General features: G+C 33.0%; 1 protein-coding gene across 1 annotated transcript in view; it reads right to left on the minus strand.

Annotated features, from left to right (window-relative positions):
- Positions 1-21043, minus strand: part of CSMD3 (CUB and Sushi multiple domains 3) — a gene marked incomplete at its 5' end in the record, with an annotated part of 538890 nt that overhangs the window by 194994 nt on the left and 322853 nt on the right. Inside the window, 5 exons of the mRNA XM_039386640.1 lie at positions 5636-5838; positions 6517-6643; positions 7389-7580; positions 10480-10636; positions 18567-18736. Coding sequence (XP_039242574.1) covers positions 5636-5838; positions 6517-6643; positions 7389-7580; positions 10480-10636; positions 18567-18736 — 849 coding nt within the window. The remainder of the gene's footprint in view (positions 1-5635; positions 5839-6516; positions 6644-7388; positions 7581-10479; positions 10637-18566; positions 18737-21043) is intronic.

Consider the following 21043-nt stretch of genomic DNA (forward strand, 5'->3'; position numbering starts at 1 on the left):
TCCTGACACTCGACAAAGTAAGAAGGTGTTTAATCTGTCTGAATTAGCTGGTTTTTGTTAACTTTTTACTTTAAACCTTTTTTTTTTTTTTTTTTTTTTTTTTTTTTTTTCTTGTTTGGTTTTTGTTTTTAATTGTGGACCTTCATAGTTATTTCTGACAGGAAAATAGTCCTTCTGAAATCTCTAAAGTCAAAGGACTCCTCTCAAAGTTGAAAGGAATCAGTAAACCAGAGTATGAAAACATTTCAGATTAAAAACTCATTCTGCTATTGAATAGACATCAGGAAGAATAAATCCTATCTTACTGACTTCAGAAAAGTGAGAAATTATGTTAGGAAGTGATCCCTATACCAGCAGTGCTAGGAAACAGCATTCTAAGAAAACAGTTAAATATCCCAGAAGCAAATCACCTTAAGCTTAAAAGTGCCAGAAGTAGGGATCTTAGTTACTCAAAAGCTGAAGAAAAAAAAAAAAAAAAAAAAAAAAAAAAAAAAAAAAAAAAAAAAAAAAAAAAAAAAAAAACAACAACAACAACAAAAAAAACAGAACAAAAATAAAACAAAAAACAAAGCGAACTCAAAACTACCCCAAACAAACAAATAAAAAAAACAAAACAGGAGGGTGTTCAGTGTCAAAAGAATGTAGCTGTGATGAATATGTCTTTAAACAAAAAAAAAAGCAAACACCAAAAAACAGTAACAATAAAAAAACCAGCAAAAACAACGAAACAATAAAAAAAACAACCAACCAACCAAAAAAATACACCAAAGAAAATATCCAAGCAAAATGGAAAAAAATTGAACACAAAACATTTAGAAGACACTGTGGTTATAAATCACCACTAACCATAAATATAAAAAGCTGACTTGTAAGCATTTAATCTTTACAGCAATCAAAGTAAGCAATATAATGCATTAAATTTTAGGCTGGAAATTAATATTGCCAAACTTAAGCCATCCATGTAGGTATCTGTCTCAAATGTTCTAGGCTTTTTTCTGTAGTGTATAGTGACAAGTAATTCCAAAGGGCTATTCACCCACTCTTAAAATGAGGAGGGACAGCTGGAGTTTGACAGTAAATCCAAGCATTTTAAGGCATATCCTGTTATATAAGAAATTGCTGTCACATGATATAAAATACTGTTGGAGTATCTATTTACAAAAAACCTCCCAACACTCAAAACATGTTTACAGGTTAGTTTTGCACTGGCTGCCTTATAATGCTCAAAAAATGCTCTATATTTTGTGCTGTTTAATTGGGCAGAAACGTGACTACACTCCTAGACCTGAGCCGAATGTATTCTGTAATGATGAGCGACTCAGTAATGCAGCTATTAGCACTGAAATAATGGCCTATGAAAGATGAATACAGATCCTTAATTTCTGAATAAAAGATAATTGGCACCTGAAATGATAAAGTTAGCAGAGAGGAAACTTCCCTGTAATAACAGATTCAAAGGCCCTTACAATCTGTGGAAAGAATCTCACCAATTTCTTCTCATATTACACACTTCACACATATTAAATGAATTAAACAGATTATTTTAAACATATACAGAATTCTTATCACTGAATGTTTTACACATTAGTGTTCTTACCCAACTATTTTCAGTTCTCTGTCTTATTTCTCAGCTGACTGACATGACACAATGTCAGCTAAAAAAAATGTTTCAATATGCCTAATATTTTGGCCTAACCCTGTTTAGGCATGTTTCATTATGACTAATATTTCGGCATATCCCAACAACTCATATCTCTGGCAAATACATAATTGTATCCTTCTCTTTCTCCTTCATTTTTCTTGATGGTCTAATTTTCTATTTTGTGCAGAATTTACTGATCAAAAGATTTTACTGCTGATTTCATTGGTGTTTTTCCAGTGCCTGTTGGGCTCCTCACGTTCTGTCTCTGACAGTTCAGAGAAAGTATGCTGTAACAGGTACTTCCTGTTTGCATATTGCTTCTGTCCTGTTATCAGACTTTCACTCTTCTCTCAATTTAAGGATAGACCTCTGGCACCTTTTCTCTATAGCTACATTATTCAATCTATACATGCCATTTAGACATGTTCCAAAATCCTCACATTGCAATCCCACTGTTGAATCATCAGAGGTTCCTATTTTCCTTTTACACATATATACAAAGTTTTTAAAATATTCTGCTTTATTACACATCTTTCGGTACTTTGTTTTTCTGGATTTGTGGGCTCTGTTTTCTAGCATGTTACCTTACTCTCATCGCAAAGGAGAGTGCAGTTTAATTTAAGAGATTCTGTAGTGATCATTTGCAGATGTCCAACAAGAAAATGAAAGACATAAAAGATAACATTAGACTACGAGGCTGCTCTGCCTAGTGATGAGATGCAAAGTCATTTATTTCTTTGTTTACATTGGATGTATAAACTAGCTGTACTAGTCCTCGATACTTGATAGTGGTGGAAAGTACAGAAGCACAATCAGGTTGAGTTTCCTTATTTGATCTGAAATCTATCACTTTCCCTTCTTGCCCTCAGAGTAATGCACAATCGTATTAAAAAAGAAAACTTGTCCTTGTCAACCATGAAACAGTCTCCAATATTTCTTAGAAGTTCAGCATAAAATAGTTTCTTGCCCCTCTATTCCACTCTTGCCCCTCTACTACACTCTTGTGAGACCCCACCTAGAGTATTGCATCCAGCTCTGGGGTCCCCAGCACAGGAAGGGCATCGGCCCGTTTGGCCGAATCCAGAGAAGGGTCACCAAGACGATTAGAGGATTGGAACATCTCCCCTTTGAGGAAAGGCTGAGAAAATTGGGATTGTTCAGCCTGGAGAAGAGAAGGCTCCCAGAAGGCCTAGTTGTGGCCTTCCAGTACCTGAAGGAAGCCTACAGAAAATATGAAGAAACACTTTTGACAAGGGTATGTAATGACAAAACAAGGGGTAATGGCTTGAAACTGAAAAAGAGTAGGTTTACATTAGGTATTAGGAAGAAATTCTTTACTGTGAGGGTGGTGAGGCCCTGGAACAGGTTGCCCAGAGAAGTTGTGGCTGCCCCATCCCTGGAGGTATTCAAGGCTGGTGTTCAAGGTGTTCGACCTGGTCTAGTGGAAGCTGTCCCTGCCCATGGCAGGAGGTTTGGAGCCAGATGATCTTTAATGTCCCTTCTAACCCAAACCATTCTAAAATTCTATGATTATTTTCTTACAGAGACTATGAATGTTTAAATCATCAAGATAGTTCTACTATTTCAGACAAAAGCAACAAAAATAACCTTTTGATTTTTTTTTCTCCCCAAAAAGGCACCCTAACAAAAAGAAAGAAACAAAACACACTAATTGACGCAATTGGCAAGAAAAATCTCATAGTGAAACCTTTTTCCTTCAGATGCTCTAAATTTTACAAAATTAATAACAACTGTATGCCTTTTAAAGGATTGTTTTGGGCAGCCCTAGATAGACAGAATTCTAATATTACCAACTGTAATTTATAAAAATAATAATAATTTTATTTCTACTATTTATACAAAGTTTCAGCTTCTCTAGGCTTTCTCTTCCACTTTTCCCCCTTTAATTTGGTGAAGGATGCTATCTCTCCTCTGTGTTACAGATACAAATAGTTTTTCTGCATGTATTGGATGGCTTATAAAATAGTCAAATATAAATTATACCATGCTATCAATGGTGAAAATTTTCGCTCTTTCAGTAAATGACAGACGCAAAATTGTGTAAGAACAGTTGATAAAATGAAATATAAAACTGTAAGGAACTAATAAGGAGGTTAATCCATTTTTGAAACATTTTTTGTTTAAGAAAAAGAAAATAATAGAGAAAAAATAATGCAATCAAAGTCTTAAAAAGGTTTGAACATAAAATATCTGTTGTCATTGAATGACATTCCTCTAGAGGTAAAAGGGACGATAATCCTGTTAAATACTCTTATCCAATTTCACAAAATGGCAAGAGGAAAGTAAAAGCAGATACCTCCCCTGTGTGAGCTTTCTGTTTGTTAATTACACTCTAGCTAAAGTATGAAGACACCATCTGTTTCACTCAGACAACATTACACACTCAAAGGAAGTATATGAATACTTGAAACAAAGTTGCAAAGAATTACACGTCTCTTTCCCCCATCTCCATACAGCAACAGTGTTATTCAGGTTGTGTAGCTATTTGCACATTATTTTTAAAACCTTAACTTAGGGGAAAAAAAAAAGAACCTCTGTTATTCTAAGAATATACACCCAAACCTGTGTATTTTGAGAAGGATCACAGTGATTTTGAAAATCTGGACTGAAGAGTAAGAGAAATGCTGAGGCAGTAAAACTTCATGGATCCTTTAAACTGTCATCATTAGATCTCAACAGACTGTAACAGCACGGAGAATTAAATAAAAAGCCTCTCTGTTCAGATGAAGTTCCAACCCTCTTTTAAGATAGATCACTGCAAATGCATCAGTAGCTGTTTTATAGCATTGATCCCATGTACCATCCATTTTGCATTGTAACTCCATTCTTATTCTTAATTCCATTTTTATTCTATATCAATTTATTTTTCCATTGAACCTTAATGACTGCCTGAATAAGTTCTGTGCATAATGGTGTTCCCACTCTCTCTCTGGCCTCAACATTAAACAAGAGCATATCTGAGAATGGAAAGCAGATATGTGAGACTCTCCCAAACAGGCTCTGGAAGGGGTAAGGTGGTAAAATGGTAATAATACCTTGGAACTAAGGGAGTAAAAGCTCTATTCATGGCTTCAAAAACCAGGTGATGGAGCAGTAGCACTCTTTCACTTTTTACTCTCATTTACATAATTCATTCTTTCTTCAAATTACTGTATGCACACACATGTATTTGTCATACACACAGAAAGAATAAGGATAGGGTAAAACAAAGGCTAATACAACTACCAAGCACAGAAAGCACAACGAGGTAAATAGTGTTAACACTAAGAGTCTCTGTGTCATCCCATGTTAGAAAAATTGCTACTGCTACACAAAATGATAATATTGGAATAGAGCTTGCTATTCTTGAAAAAATATATATAAATTTCACTGACCAGAGGAAAAAGAAGGTCAAAATGGACCTCGCTCAATGATTTCTTCTGTTTCAGCAATAAAATGTCTAAAGGGATTTAATAACAGTTAAGTAACTGTTTAGATTTGTCATCCTGCTGCCTGTAATAAGATGATATAGCACCAGAAGGCAAAAGGGAGAAGGGCACTGCTGTTCCTGTAGTGCTCTTTCCTATTTCGTCCTACACAAGCACAGCAGGAATGAAAACTCCCCACAGATGTCTCTGAAAGCAGAAACTCTTATTGATTAGAAAAGGATGGAGCTTTTAACATGCCTACATAACCTCCTTTGCGAAAAACACTAGTCATAATTATGAGCATTCTGGCACTGCCCCAGCTGCTCTTGAAACAAAGCCAAAACTAGCAAAGAACATGGTATTTTATTGGTTTAGGTTTTTTGGTTTTGTTTTTGGTTTTTTTTAAGATGAAAATATAGCTTTACAAGAAATCTATAAGCCTGTGCCAATTCTTTCCCTAAAAAAGTCAGAAATGTTGTCACTGTTTCAAGTGTTTCCAGCACTACAATTATCTGTAAGTGAACTATCTTATAAAATAATTTTAAAATTAAATTAATCAACTTACTTGAAAACTGTATGGCGAATCCAGATTTACTGATATAAAAATCTGTGTCAAATTGGATAGTTACTATGTTGAGTGTACTGTGAATGCCTTCAGGAACAAGTGAGCCACTAATTTCTTTGAGTAACATCTCGTTCTCAGGTGGACCATCCCAAACTCGTAGGATGTCATGGGATGCTTCAGTATCAAAAGCAAGAAATTGGAGGCTGAAAGAACACCATGATTTCATTGTCAGCTTTCATATTACCCAACAATACAACTTTAACAACAAAACTAAACAAAGAAAAAAATAAATAAAATTTAATTTCTAAGGGTGATTTTCTATAATGCTTCACACATTTATCTTTGAATGCATGAAAGGCCAATACTAAAAAGCATTTGAAAGAAAAAAACTAACAATATTTGAATTTATCCACTATGAAATAACGTATTACTTTAGCCATTCATATAATCTATAAGTAATCTACACAGTCTTTTCAAAAGAGAGTTTCAGTTTTCCTAAGACAATATTATGTATCAAATTCCCATCAAAACAAATTAACTAGAACTGTAAAATCATGCAATTAGCAATGTAGTGTGAATAAATGTCCAACTAAAAAGAACTGCTAAAATGCAGGGTTATTTTTTTAATGTAGTCTTTCACTAAAGAGTTCTGTTGCCTCCAGCATTTCACAAAATTATAAGCATTTTTTAAACTTGATCTTTAGTAAATTTTTTTTTAAAGATAGACAGTTTCAACCCAAACCTAAAATGCCAAAAACACTGGTCTTGAGTTGCACCTTAAATTTTAAGTCCAAAATCCCTTTTTTTCTCCACTCTAGAGCTAAGATTTGGTTATTATAGTCAAAAACATTTGTTATAATTGTAAGACTTGTTTTCAGTACCTGACAATATTTCCTGGGTCTACTTCAATCACCCACATGCAACGCAGGTTGTTGTCATAGGGAAAAGGATAGCCAGGAGATAAGATTCTTCCAGATGATTCTCCTTTAAAACGGCCTCCACATTCAGCTAACAAAAAAACCCATTATGTAATGGTATTCCAGCTAATCATGTGAGAAATCAATTTATACATCTACTCTCTTGTTGAACAGCACAATTAATGACTGCATGCCCTAATATTGTAAGAGAGTATATAAGAACTGCATTACACCTTTTGCTTCCCCTACTCACTCATATTCCTCTAAAAGACTATGAAAAAGAAAGAAAGCTACTGTAATATTTAAGACTTGTCTCTCTTCACTCTCCTATGGGAGTAATTGAGCCTGTAGGTACTTGCAAAACTTATAAAGTTATAATAGTAATATTGTAAAGAAACAGAAATTACAAACCCCACAAAACAACTCTATATCTCTTCATATATTAATGTATTTGGTTTTTATGTATTTTACAGTATTCTATGTAAATATATGAAAAGTTTTCTAGCTTAATGATATTTATATATAATTAGCAAAAAAAAATACTTATGAAACATACATGGTCCTGGCTTTCTGATTAAGCTGTCTTTTTATATTGATTATTTGCTGAGTATAACTAGATTTTCATGCATTAGGATTTTCAGTATGCAAAAATGTTTAATATTTACTATCTTTTTTAAACCTAAAAAAGGCAACACCACTCACATAGACTTAGATGAGAACTATAAATGCCTGTGTAAACAAATCATAGATCTAACGATTCTTACAATTTTTTGGGTTTTGCATTCAAAAAATAGCCTAAATAAATAAAGAGATAATAATAAAAAAGAGTCTAATACCAATACATGATGGCAGAGGATAGTCCCATGCCCTTCTTTCCCCAGTCATACACTTTAGCAGGCTACTTCCGTGTAGTGTGTAACCTGGATTGCATCCATAAATTATAGTACTCCCAGCAAAATGGCCTTGGTCACTGATTTTATATCCAAACTGTGGCACACCAGGGTCCTCACAGTGTGAAAGCTCAAAACCTGTGGGAGAATAAATTTGTAGTTACAAAATCAAACAGATAAATACTTAATGAAATTCAGATTTTCTCTATTCCAGTGGAAATCAATAATTTCCAAACTCCTTGTAACAACATATTTAGGTTAAAACCACTTCTATAGTTTTGAGCAGTCTAAGTAGGATAACTGTCTATACACCTTTCTTAGAACATGGAAGACAAAGTGTGTCAGAACTTCTCAGAACTTCATTTTTCCTGAGTTCAATTAAAGATTGAGAAGAAAATTCATTATCATTATCAATCAGTTCTAAAATGATATGATAATTATAAAGTGGCAGCTAAAGTGACTGTCCATTTAGTTGTGAATAGACATTTAAAGGCTTATAAATAAAATTGAACAGTAGATTTGTTTGCCATTATTTTGCAGAGTAACAACAGCAGCACAATAGCACCTGTGGCACCAAAGAAATACTGTTATATTCATCAATCCCTACCCTAATTTTGTGCTCAGTAGATTGTAAATTTAAGAACTACATGCAGGAATCATTTATAACGATGATATTGAGAATTATTGATTTAAAAAAATGTTCTTTATTTTATTTTACAGAGAAAATGCTTCATGTTGGATGAGAATGTTTGCTTACATAAGGGTAAAAAAAAAAGGTATATCAAATTCTGTATCCTTACAGTTATTCCTTCAGCTCATTTAATGTGTGATTGAAAATGCCTCACTTATTGAAGTCTTCACAACCTTTGAGCTAAACTCTTCTCATTCCTAAATTATTTTTTCCTAGTACAGAGTGTGCTGAAGAAGCTCTGAAAAAGGCTAAAGTGAGTTCCAGATGAAGAACCGTTTTTGATAATGTTCATCAGTTAGAATTCCCTGTCTTCTAAGAAAACTGCTGATCACACTGTGAAAAGAAGTTAAAATCTGCCTTGATCCCTGAGATTTCCTCATCTCTGGACAGCTTGCTTATAGACAGAATCAAAGTAAACTTTTTAATAACTGATCAAGTTCCTCTTGAAGGTGAACATGTAACTGCATTTCCTAACTGTGGGTACTGGAAGCACTTTTGCTGCCTTAAGTGTGTATGATCAGGAGCACCGTGACCAGTGCAGGCAAAGGGGGTGTGAGGCCTCAGCCAGGGCATGGCAGGGCAGTTTGTGCAGGAGGACACACAGGGAGAACACTTCTTTGAAAGGGTGAACATTCCACTGGCTCAGCAGAGAGACTTGAAGCCCACATAACCCAGCAGACTGGCACCACTCTGTGACCATCTGCACAAGCCAAAAGCACTCATCCTACCTGACCCTCAAGGTAGAATGGTGGGCACTCATCTGAGAGCAGAGGCTGCAGCTCTGAATGGAGGGTTTGCACCATCCACCCTGGCTGATGCATCCACCCAGACAGAGTTCAGACTGAACTATTCCTTGTATCTAATCTAACTCTACCTTCTTTCAGTTTAATACCATTACCCTTTGTCCTATTACCACATGCTCTTGTAAATAATCTCTCTCCAGCTTTCTTGTAGACTCCCTTTAGATACTGGAAGGTGCTATAAGGTCTATCCAGAGCCTTCTCTTTTCCAGGCTGAACAACCCCATCTCTCCCAGCCTGTCTTCATAGGAGAGGTGCTCCAGCCCTCTGATCATCTTCATGGCCCTCATCTGGACTTTATCTCTTCCAATTCTACCAATACCAACAAAAAAAAGATTCAGCACTCTTCAGGCTAATAACTATTCAGGCTAGGAAAGTGTATTCTATAAGAATGTCTGTTTCAAAAGACAGAAAATGTTAATGATAAGGTTCAAGTGTTGGGTTTGAATATACCTATATAAATAAGAAAAATCAAATACCTTGAAACTTATATGGTAACACAGCATCAAAAGGTCTATCTTTAATCATAGGGTACAGTCCTATGCTATCACATGCTACTACAGGGTATAATTATGCAACTTTCACCTTGAAAATAATTACATACTCTCCAGTATCTTGAAACATTTTCCTTTCATTTTGCAAGACTTATGTTGTTTTTTATTAGAATTAGTTTTAAAAACATGATGTAGAGTTTTTGAAACAAAAGAACAGTTTTACAAGTGAAAAATAATTATTTAAGCACAGGGGAAAAAAGGATGTTGATAGCTGCAGAGTTACCTTATAATACTGTCCTGCTTGATAAAAATTCAGTTTATATAATAATTCAGTGATGATGAAATAGTTAGACACTAAAAAAAGTCATACACAATACATGTCAATAGTCACATACAACAATCACATACATTCTCAGAAGCCAACACTTGATAAAATAGATGTGTATAGCTGCTTCTATACACCCTCTAAGCCAGAGACATGAAAAGGCTTTCCCTCTCCTCATGTTTAGAGTTTAATTTTGTCAGTCCACATATAGGTAAGAAGGTTTTATTAGGAACCTTTCTTTATTATTTTGGTTCCAAATTGGATGATTCTAAACAACAATGCAAGCTCAGAAACAAATGCAAAGTATCAAACATTAGTCTTAAGAGGGAGAATGTCCTTTAGTTATGAATTATCTTCACAAAACAAAGTGTTTTGGTTACAGTTTAAAAATAGTCACATGCTTCAATATTTTTATGTGCTAACACAATTAACTGAAACTTACCCTATTTCTCTTAAGCTTTCCAACACTGAAAATTACTTCAAAAAAACAACCCTCTGGAAAAAGTACAGTGATTTAAGTATCAGACTATGCAAATGATTGTCAAAGCAAGGTTGAAGTATGCTACATGTTTTGGGTCTTTTGAGGTATGATTATGAAAGTGTATTATGTTGATGAGTGATCTGCTCTTAATTTTTTCACTATTTGTCATTTAACTGCATTTTCATCTTATGATTTTCATTCCTTTAAAAGCATAAGTCTATTACTACTGTTTTCTCGAATACTTACTGGTATACACAAGCTGAAAACCTTCATCGGTGCCCTCCGTGTCTGAGTTAAATTCCAACCACAAATGATTTGAAGTACTACTTAGTGTCAGGCCTCTTAATGATGCCCCAGTATATGCTCCCAGCAGGTGAGCAGTGTTGTCTTTGCCATCATAGATCTGTAAAAAAATGTGAATTTTACAGTTATGAAGAAAAAAAAGCTCCATTTCATTTACAAAACAATTCCGTACATCTCCATTTAGAGGGAAGACAACTCTGCCAAGGGAGATCTATTGCCGGTCAACCCAAAGTACTATTTGGATATATTATTTGCCTCTCTTAAGTTGACTTAATTCTGGTGATTTTTCAATTGCAGAGTTTAAAATATGTCAATTCCTTTTTCGCATAACAGTAGAAGTGGGCAGAGGTGCTATATCATCTCAGTCGTTTTAAATTTGTGTTTTCTCTTTCACTGTCAGTAATGTAATGTTGATCACAGCCTATCAACAAACACCTGTTTTGTGTAGCTGTATCTGCCTCAAGTCACTGAGATGGCATAACAGAAAAGCTCACATATCTCCAGTTTTGGCTTATCTAAACCTATGGTGGTTTTCTTCCATGTGAAGAGAGGTTCAAATATAACTATAAAGTAAAAGGAGAGTAGGAAATAAATTTAGCAACTGCTTCTGTAAGTTGAAAGAGTAATGTAATCTATATGTAAATTGGAATACAGCACTTTTTTTATTTATTTTTCTTTGAGTGTTGTTCTTTTGCACATTTGAACCAGAAACTTTCATCAGATACAAAATATATAGAACAATCTTTTAATAATTCTCAGCAAATTTCCCTACAAATTTGATTGCTTTAAAGCATCACAGGTTGTTGGATTCCTGTAACTCCTGTAAAAACCTATAACTTCACAATAATCGCTAACCCATTCATTATGTCCCGTAGGATTTATTTAGTGACTTCTAAAACAACTAAAACTTTGATAAATGGGGTTTACAAAAAAATTGCACTTACAAATCAGTCAATCGACCTCCGAATAATTTTCAATTATTTGTAGTTGAAATTGTAATTTTCAATTATTTGTAATTATTTCAATTGCATTTGTAAACAGGAAGCTTTATCAGAACTAAATCAAATACACCAGCAATAGTAGTAAGGCAACAAAGTGAATGTGAAGCATTATGATGCCTGTTCCCTATCTGAGAGAATGACTCACACACATAAATCCTATTTTCCAGAAATCCTCATGTCTTTAGTAATAACAAAGACTTTACATTTAATCATATGCTGAAATAAAAGAAATAAGTGATTTCTAGCTATCTGCAGTGAGTAAATAATTGTACAGCAGTTCAAGATCCATAACAAAATTACTTGGTATCATTCCTTGTTTTTTATTGACACAAGCAAATAAATTCCCAACAAAGTTCAATTAAATGCCAGTGTCCTTAAATGGAGTAAACGTATGAAATTACAGAAAAGAAAAGGTGCAATTAATGCTTATCAAATAAAAAGTAATTTCAAAATACGTACAGCAGTATTAAAATAGATTTCTTATGTTTTTGAAAAACTTCTGTAAAACTATACTGAGATCAGTATAAAAAACCAGCTACAAAACAAGCAAAAAAACCTCCAAAACAAAACAACAAAAACAAACAACGCCCTCCCCCCCGCGAAAATTAATCTGAAATGTACTTAGTTTTGTTTCAGTAACTGAAAGAAAAATGCCCATTTAAGGAGAATTACAGTTATCCAAAAGAGATAATTGCATCATGACAGACTTAGAGAAAATCCAGTTTGAATTCAATGCTCTTTCTCCTAATTTCTCCAAGGTACTTATAACTAATAATACCCAAGGATTCAGGATTTATTTTATTTTTAAACACTCTATAAGAGTAATCCATTTCATGCTATGTGTGTATCACTAATAATTAACCAAAGGAAGCTGTTAATAAGTTATACCAACTATTCTCAATGTCTCACCAGAACTTCCAACAAGCTACATCATGATACAAATTTTCTTCATGTTAGAATTTCCCCACACATAATTTCATTGCCAGTTTTGTTAGATGTCCTACCATATTAAACTTTTCGCATTAGTCCACTGTCATCTCTTGTTAACACTAATTCTACTTCGTGGGCTAACCAGCTGTCCCACTGCATTATGCTGTTAACCCTATATAATTTCTATGAAGGAACAGAATTTAAAGTACTCTAACACTTCTGAAACTGATTCTTCTGAGTAGGAAAACTGCATCTGGCTGAGGCACGTTTGTGATATATTTGAACATGAAACTGAAATAATTTTTTTCTTTTGGTTACTGTCTTTCAGACATTCAGAGTAACATAAACCTCTTTTCTTGAGACAGTGGATCTCCCTTAGGACAATAAATGAACACATGTTTTGTAGTATAACTTTCAATTTATGTCCCATCATCTTTTTGTGCATTTGATTTAATAGAAAAAGACAGAAATTTAGAGAAAAATTTGAATGATACAGTTTAGCTTGCAAACAAAGTAGTAACAGACCCTTCTGAGATTTGCAGAAGTAGTACTTTCTAACCTTGTTAAATTAGGTGGAGGTTTTTTAAAACTAGGTGGGAGCTAAAGATTTTGAATGAGTTAGTAATTCAGCTTCATAATTTTTTCTGGGAGATAATGTGAATTATATTATATATGACTTAAGGCAGCACCATTATCTTATTTTTAATATAGGAATATTCTTTCTTATAAGTCTTGCCAACAGACCTGGATTTAACTCCCTTGGGTGCTAAAGATAAGTCCAAGAATAATCATCATGAAAATATTATTTGGCTGGATATATTTTTCTTAAAGTCATCCTGTAACACTAGTGCAAAGATAATTGATTCATGACTGTATAATGCCTGAATAAGCAGTAACAAGCTATTCAGAAAACAGAGGTCCATATTTATCAGCTATTTAAAGGCCTAATCTGTTAAATCATTAATTCATAAAGAGGAGTAAAGACACAAAATAATGTTAAACTTCTTCATATCACAATAATATTTTGAAATGTTATAGAGAAGGATGATAACAGTGAACACTCTATATAAATATGATTTGAACTAATGGATGTTATGTTCAATTTGAGAAGGAGCAGTTATGTTTGCATTTACAGTTAGAGAGCAAATAAACCTTGTTAATCTTTTGAGTGGCTCCATTATCAACAAATTTTAAATGGAAACTAATGCCTTTTTTCTGCTAACTTTTTAAACTATCTAAAATTTTAGCAAGAGAGTAGCATGAAATGAATGTATTAAATTTGTGCATTTTAATCAAACTATTTTTGAGATTTTCCATTGAAACATAAAAGACATATGGATATGATGATCTGTGCCTTCATAAAGAGAAGAAATAACGTCAAATCAGCAGCTCAGAACTGAGGCTGTCAACGCCCTGTCAAATGTATACCACATGCAAATAGAAGCACTAATATAAAGACAGAAAAGGGCCCATATGTTTTGGGGGGGTTTTTTTGTTCCCTACATTTATTACCTATTTCTCACTCATGTTTTCCGAATGACATTGCTAGAAGTATTATGATAAAAAACATGGAGATTCTTAAGAAACAAATTAGCAAAAAGGCCCAAAAATCACTTTCCCTCAAAGTCTTTGCCCAAACCCCCTCAAAAACTGAATCATGTGCACACATTTCAAATCTGGCCCACAGATGAGACAGCAAACAAATGCAGTAAAACTGAATCCTCCATATTTGGCAGGAGAGCAAACAGTGCTGGGCCAAGCACAGGAAAAGGGAATCCTGATTGCCAGTTCTATTTTCTTCACTGACACACTGTTACCTTTCTGTTGCTGCCCTGAGTGCTCTAGTAAAAGAAGAAAGAAAGATTGCTTCATTACAGTATCAAAATAATTCTTGAATCTATTTTTTCCACACAGATGCAATCTCACTTGGTATGTCAGTTCTCACTCTACACAAGGTCAAGTACGTAATCTACTACAAAAGATAAAAAAGATCTGCAGAAACATCTAATGTTCTTTTTCCATCTCAGTCCTTTTCATACTTTCTGTTCCTCTGTCTTTTATTTTATGTTTACTTAATGGAATCTGCCTGCTGAATTTTTAGGGTGGAGGTTTGGTTTCTTTTTTAAACATTACCAGTAAATTACCTATTAATTAGTACCCTGCATAGGTACATTTTTATTTATATTGAAATTTACTGAAAAGAAATGAAACAGTCATATTAGCTTTGTTCAAGCTTCAATTTTAATAAAAGTATCTTTTCCCCCATAAAATAAAGAAGTATATTAAAATATCTTTGAATCAGAAGAATATTTTCTACATTCAACTGATTTGAACACAAATAAAGTGTTCACCACTAACAATGGACTATTCAGGCAAAAAGAAGAATAGTGACTGTGCTCCTTTCTGTGTAAATCTAAAGGATTTGCTTGCAGCTATCACAGACTAGAGAGTTTACAAGAAAAACTGGCAGATGGAGATAAAAGCAGGGGAAAAAAAGCAGGTAGAAATATTCTCATACTTTGGAAACAACATTTTTTTTTTTTTTTTAGTTTGCCTCCCACATATGTAGTTTAAATTAAAAAATTCTGGATTCTGGAAACATAGTGCACAAACTCAATTATCAGTAAAATTGTATAGAAAGAAGCAACTGTTACAGAGTTTATGAGATTAACATTAAATGTATTGGCATATAATGACCATACAGATCTTAAATTCTTCATGTATCTTCTACATATGTCTTCATGTAACTTTCACAAATATTAAAACAAGATGTGACACTATCAAGAGCAGGTTATTTCCCTACTCAAAAAAATGTAGTGGGAGTTATATATTTCTTTTAGTTTGAAATAAAAACCAAAAAGAACTACACCATTAATGTAAGTAGCCAGAGCAGTTACATTAGAAAGAGAACAAGAGAATTGTATGCCAAGTGAAGCAAATGACAAACAAATTATATGCTTTGAAACCTCTTTTCTATACCAGTTCAAAACTGATAAAAAGGAACTCCTCCTTCTCTGCCTGTGGAGTAACAGTAAGGGTGGTGATTTATTTGTGTTAAATATGCTGTTTCCCTCTAATGCTGCATTCCCAGTACTGCTGTTTCACTGTTTCAAACACAGTGCTTGTCAGATATAAATGTGATCCATGGTCAGTTAATTCATGTGGAAAGCAGCAGACCTCATGACTTCATTAAAGAACATATCAAAAGCTTATTACAATACTCCGTCTATTCAGACTTTGAATGGAATTTTAGCTGCATAGGTTTAGTAATGTAAAATCTTAGCTGCAAGAAAAAGTAACACAAAGTACATGATTAATTTGTCAGAATTTTCATGTCAGTTCTGATAAGAAGAGATGCATTATTCACTTCTTAACCAAAGTTGGTTACTAAAAACTGGAGCTTTAACTATAAAATATTTGTGTTTGGGGGAAGGAAGACCTGTCTGGAAGTTGCTGTTTTAAGTATCTTGATTTTAAAACAGTGAATTCCTTACTCTCCCTCGTTCAAAGTTAAAGGGGAATTGTGTATTACCCGTTTCTGTTTTCTGTAAGACTGTTTTTTGTAAGATTGAATGATAATTTTTCCTTTTTTTTTTAACTTAAGTTCCTTCTATTTACAAAGTAGTGATACATATTAGATAGGTTTACAGCATTTGTTGACTATTATTGATTCATTTAAAACTAAAGTATAACCCTAATTTCCTATTCCTGTAGTTAAGAGTTTATTCTCTACAGTCAGCAAAATAGGCAAATCAGGCAGTTCCTTCCTTTTTTTATATTTTCATTTCCAGTTCTACAAAAATAAAAGGAAGTTCCTGCAAACTTATCTTCAAAAACATTTCACTGGGATTAACACAAATCAGTCTAAGGGAATGCAGGAAAAAAATATGTGGGTAAGCAAGACTACTTTCCTGATGTTGAAGATATTAATGATAAATGTTAGGCATATTCCCAAGTCAGTCGCACACAAAATCTTCCACTGATTCTTTTCCAGCTTCTGGAGATGAGAAGTAATCAATAATAATAGGGATCAATAGAAACTTCAGAACTGGGTCTGTGAGAAAAGTTTTGGAATGTGTGACTGCTAATGTATTTCCTGGAGAATTTTCCTCTATCAAATGAACACATGAAAAAAGCGTGTGACAGAATTAAGGCAGTTTCATCTAAGAAAGGAGGTAAAAAGAGACACAGTGGGTTCCACAGGTATCATTTCTTCCCACAGTATCAAAAGTCAAGTGCCTTTGTCTTGCTATGATGTCAGATAGGCTGAAAAAGGGCTTTTCATAAGAACTACTTCTTGGAACTGTTTTTTATGGTGGGTTTGTTTTTCTTTTAATAGCTTGGGAGGAACTCCAGGTTCTTATTATGATTCAAGGCTGCTGATTCGAAAAACAAACACTTTAATTACACAATACTAGTTTCACTTAAAAAATGCACCTGCAAAACACAGCTAATACTTTTACCACTGACATTTATAGCTGAATAGTGACCTTCCTCTATCTATAAGTAATATGTATTACTCTTAATTTCACATTAATTGAGTACTAGTATTAAAGGAGAATTTTCTTTTAAAAGCCTCTGAATTAACATTTTCTAGTTTAACATCTGCAGTGCACATGGTACTAATGGCACTTGAAAAATCATGTCATAGATCTTTCCAAATTGTATGTGCATTAAATGATTAAGAAAGAAAAAGAAGAAAAAAGTTGAATTGCTTTACATTCATATTAACTTATATTTATCTAACTGTATATAACTGCAGCTAACATCCTTACAGTTCTATGACTTTTAAACCAATATAATAGAGTTGAATGGTTTCAACCTAAAAAGTCTTGAGAAAAATGCAGCCCTATACTTTTATTGGATGGGCATAAAACATGTGGACAGAAATATGATAGTGACTTGAATGGATAACGATTCAAGTTCAAATGTAAGAAAGATCTGACTTCAAATCTGATGCTAATTTTGGTTAATTTAAAGATATAACCAGTACTTCACTAATTTTTCTGCTTTATTAGGAAATTCCAAAATTTTTGAAATTACATACTTACATACACCATCTGAATATTTTAACGGTAAATTGAACAACTTTTTTGGTTGGTTGGTTACTTGGTTGGTTGTTTTGGTTTTTTTTTCCCATGCTATATAAATAAATATTAATAAATAATTTTATAGTATTAATATAACTATATATTAATAAATATTAAGTAACTTTTGAATTAATTCTTTCTATGTTGATTAATGTAACAATTAAAAGGTATCTACTTGCTTCTGAAGTAAGCAGTGAGTTCAAGATAAAATAAACATACCTGTGCATTCTGGGTACCTAGTAGCCTTAGGTTTATTTTTCTTTGCTTGTGTTTTAAGAAGAACGTAATACTTCTTTTTTTTTAACCATTTGATTTATATTTGAACAATCAGACAATTATTTAATTGCTTTATGGATATCTTATTGCATTGGTGTGCTATTGCAGATGGTATGTGCTAAAAAGGCACTCACCCTGATCAACATCATCTTTAAATGTGTAGTTGGTTAAGCAATATATGCATCTGGAAATATACTTTTTGGAGTGCAGTAATAAAATCTATGAACAAATCTACTAAAAAAGCTACTGAATTTATAAGGTGAAATCACTCTATAAAACTCTGGTAGGCTCTAGTACCATGTTTTTCCCTCTATTGTTTCTCTTTTTAGTGCAAAAATTCTATTCACATGTAATTGCTGTGCTTAAAAGTACTGGGTATTATATTTATTATGTTTAGATCACAGTTGAAGTTATGAAGATACTGAGTAAGTAAACAGATCAAAAGATGTTATTGATTAATATTAAACACTAAAAATAGAATACAAATACACATTAAGGCAACATTAGGTTTATGATTTACATCTCTTTAATTATCTGTGGTCAGAAAATGATTTTTTAAGAAACAGATTATTGAGCCACCTCAGGTTGTCTAATTTTTAACTTTTTAAAAATAGAACCGGTTGAGAAACATATTTTCTAAGAGATGCTTAATATCAACTTCCCTGATACTGTACTATCACAGATAAATTTCAGTGATATGAGGAACTACAAGATAAGTTACATGATTACATACCTTAAGAACATCTCCTTGGGCTAAGTGAAATGTTCTGGCAGAAATATTGATTCCTTTCCCTGCTTGTACCTGAATGCTATAAATACATTCATGGTTGTTTTCATAGTTAAGAGGATAATTGGGAGACAATAAGATTCCTTCATTATTTGTTGTGGACGCTCCACATTCAGCTGCAATTAAAAGAAAATGTTAAGGCATATTTTAATAAAACACATAAATATTTTTAGTAATGTTGATAATGGTAATGTTAATGTGACCTGATTCAAAATTAATAACATTTATTAATATCTAAAATCTAGTTCTAAGTATATGACCACGATAGTGATTGGAGGCTGCGAGGATATTTCTATTTCAACACTTTAATAAATGTATGTTAAAAAACACAAAGAGTTAAAACCATAACAGTGCACATTTCATAATTATAATGTTTTAAAGGATCTTTCTTGAATTTTATTATGGAGGAAATATAAGTTCTCCAACACAGAAATTCATAAAGACTTGCAAATTAAATGAAAATAAAAGAATTCTAGAAATTTATATGCATATTTATTTATAGATGCATGCACATGCATAAATATACATACATGCAGATACATATATTTTCACATAGATTAGTGGAAAAAAGAGATTTTTTTTTCTCTAATAGTAATTTATTAAAATAACTAACAAAGTCAATGGTACAGTTGAAAAATAGCTATGTTATTTCTACCAGACAGATATAGAAAAAAATAATTACAAGAATAAAGAAGTAGAAAAACATAACTTTGGGGGAAAAAAACCCCAGACAAATCAAATAGATTTAAGATTTAAAAATAAAAATAAAAAAGTATTCCCAAGTAATACTGATATTATTCCAAAAAGTAAACCTTATAATTCAAGATTTTGGCAATTAAGTAGCAGGCATTTTGTACCAGGTATTTTAATAAACACTGAGAAACTATTACAATTCTTTCCTTCACTTTTTATTTAGTCTTGATATGTGGCAATATAGTGCAAGGACAGGAGTATTTCCTTCAGATTGAAATTAATTTTAAATTTAACTGTAACACTAAATTTTTAGGGTTTATGTTTGTTTTCAGGATCATTTCAATATTCTTGCCATTTATTTTACCCAGTCTTATGAGAATGCACTTCAGTTATTTTAACCCCGGAATTTCATTAGTTTATAATTACACAAAATAAGACACTTCGTTTTGCAAAACTATGTGATACTTTTAATGATTTGAAAAGATGCTTAAACAAATGATGGTGTGTATTCTAAAACCTTTTATTTTTTATTAATATTATTATAATTCCCATCCCAGACTTGTTTTAGCAACATTCAGGATATTGAAATATATATCTTTTTACATGAATTTTGTACCACAAATGACAAAAAATCCCAACCAACTTGATTAACTATGCTTCCTGTATTGCTAAAGCAAATGTTGTGCAGAAAGCCAAACCAGATACAGATCAAAGCAGAACAAATGTTTGATGACTATGTTCAGTTCAGCAATACAGAACAAGTACACAAATAATTCATTACTTTCTCTTAGAATAGTTGAATACACATACTCTAGGCAGAAGTGGAAAACCTCCTAGTCCACATGATCACATCTATCCTTTTATTTCATCCTCAAATAAATGGGTATTTGCTTGCTCTGAAGATGCACAGGTCACTTTGAATTATAACATGAAGGAGTAAGATGATTGTAATTTCAAGTTTGTGAGATATCTTTTCCAATTACAAAGAGATATAAGAGCCAAAAGGCATAAGGTAATTATGGTATTAAGTTGATCCAACAACCCTAGGTTATATCAGAACTATAATTCAAATCAGTTTTTTAAAATCTGATCCCAGTAGAGAGCTAACTGTTAGGAGATTTTTAACTAATATTTCAGAATCATGCTAGATTTTCTGTTACAAACAAGGAATATTTTCATGTCATAATATTTATCAATCTGATTTGAATTTTCTAAATTTAGAGAGAGAGTATTGTGTTTCGAGTTGTGGATACCCTGTCCCTGGAAGTGTTCAAAGTCAGGCTGGATGAGGCTTTGAGCAACCTGATCTAGTGAAAAATATTCCCACCCATGACAAAGGGATGCACTACATGATATTCAAAGGTCCCTTCCAACCCAAACTATTCTGTGACTCTTTGTATGATTGCAACCCTTGTGTTAGCAGACAAGAAAGATAGTTTAGCAACAGCAGTCTTGAAAACCACAGTGTAATAGAATTTCTCCCATAGCATTCAGTGCAGCCTACAACAGTGGCTCCTTCGTACACTTCTCAGAGGAATTCTGACAAAATCAACAGTTAGTTCCCAGCTTTTCTTCTTGCCTCCTGCCAGAGTAAATTATGACTTAAAAAAACACAACAAAACAACTAATTACAAAGAATCAAACACACACACACATACAAAAAAAACCCAGGAGTATATTTCTGGATAAGTGCTGAATCAAACTGGTAAGATACTCAATTAGTATTATAA

Source organism: Pipra filicauda, unplaced genomic scaffold (genome assembly GCF_003945595.2).
Source record: "Pipra filicauda isolate LSUMZ 115617 unplaced genomic scaffold, ASM394559v2 scaffold497_size843975_pilon, whole genome shotgun sequence".
Taxonomy (NCBI): domain Eukaryota; kingdom Metazoa; phylum Chordata; class Aves; order Passeriformes; family Pipridae; genus Pipra; species Pipra filicauda.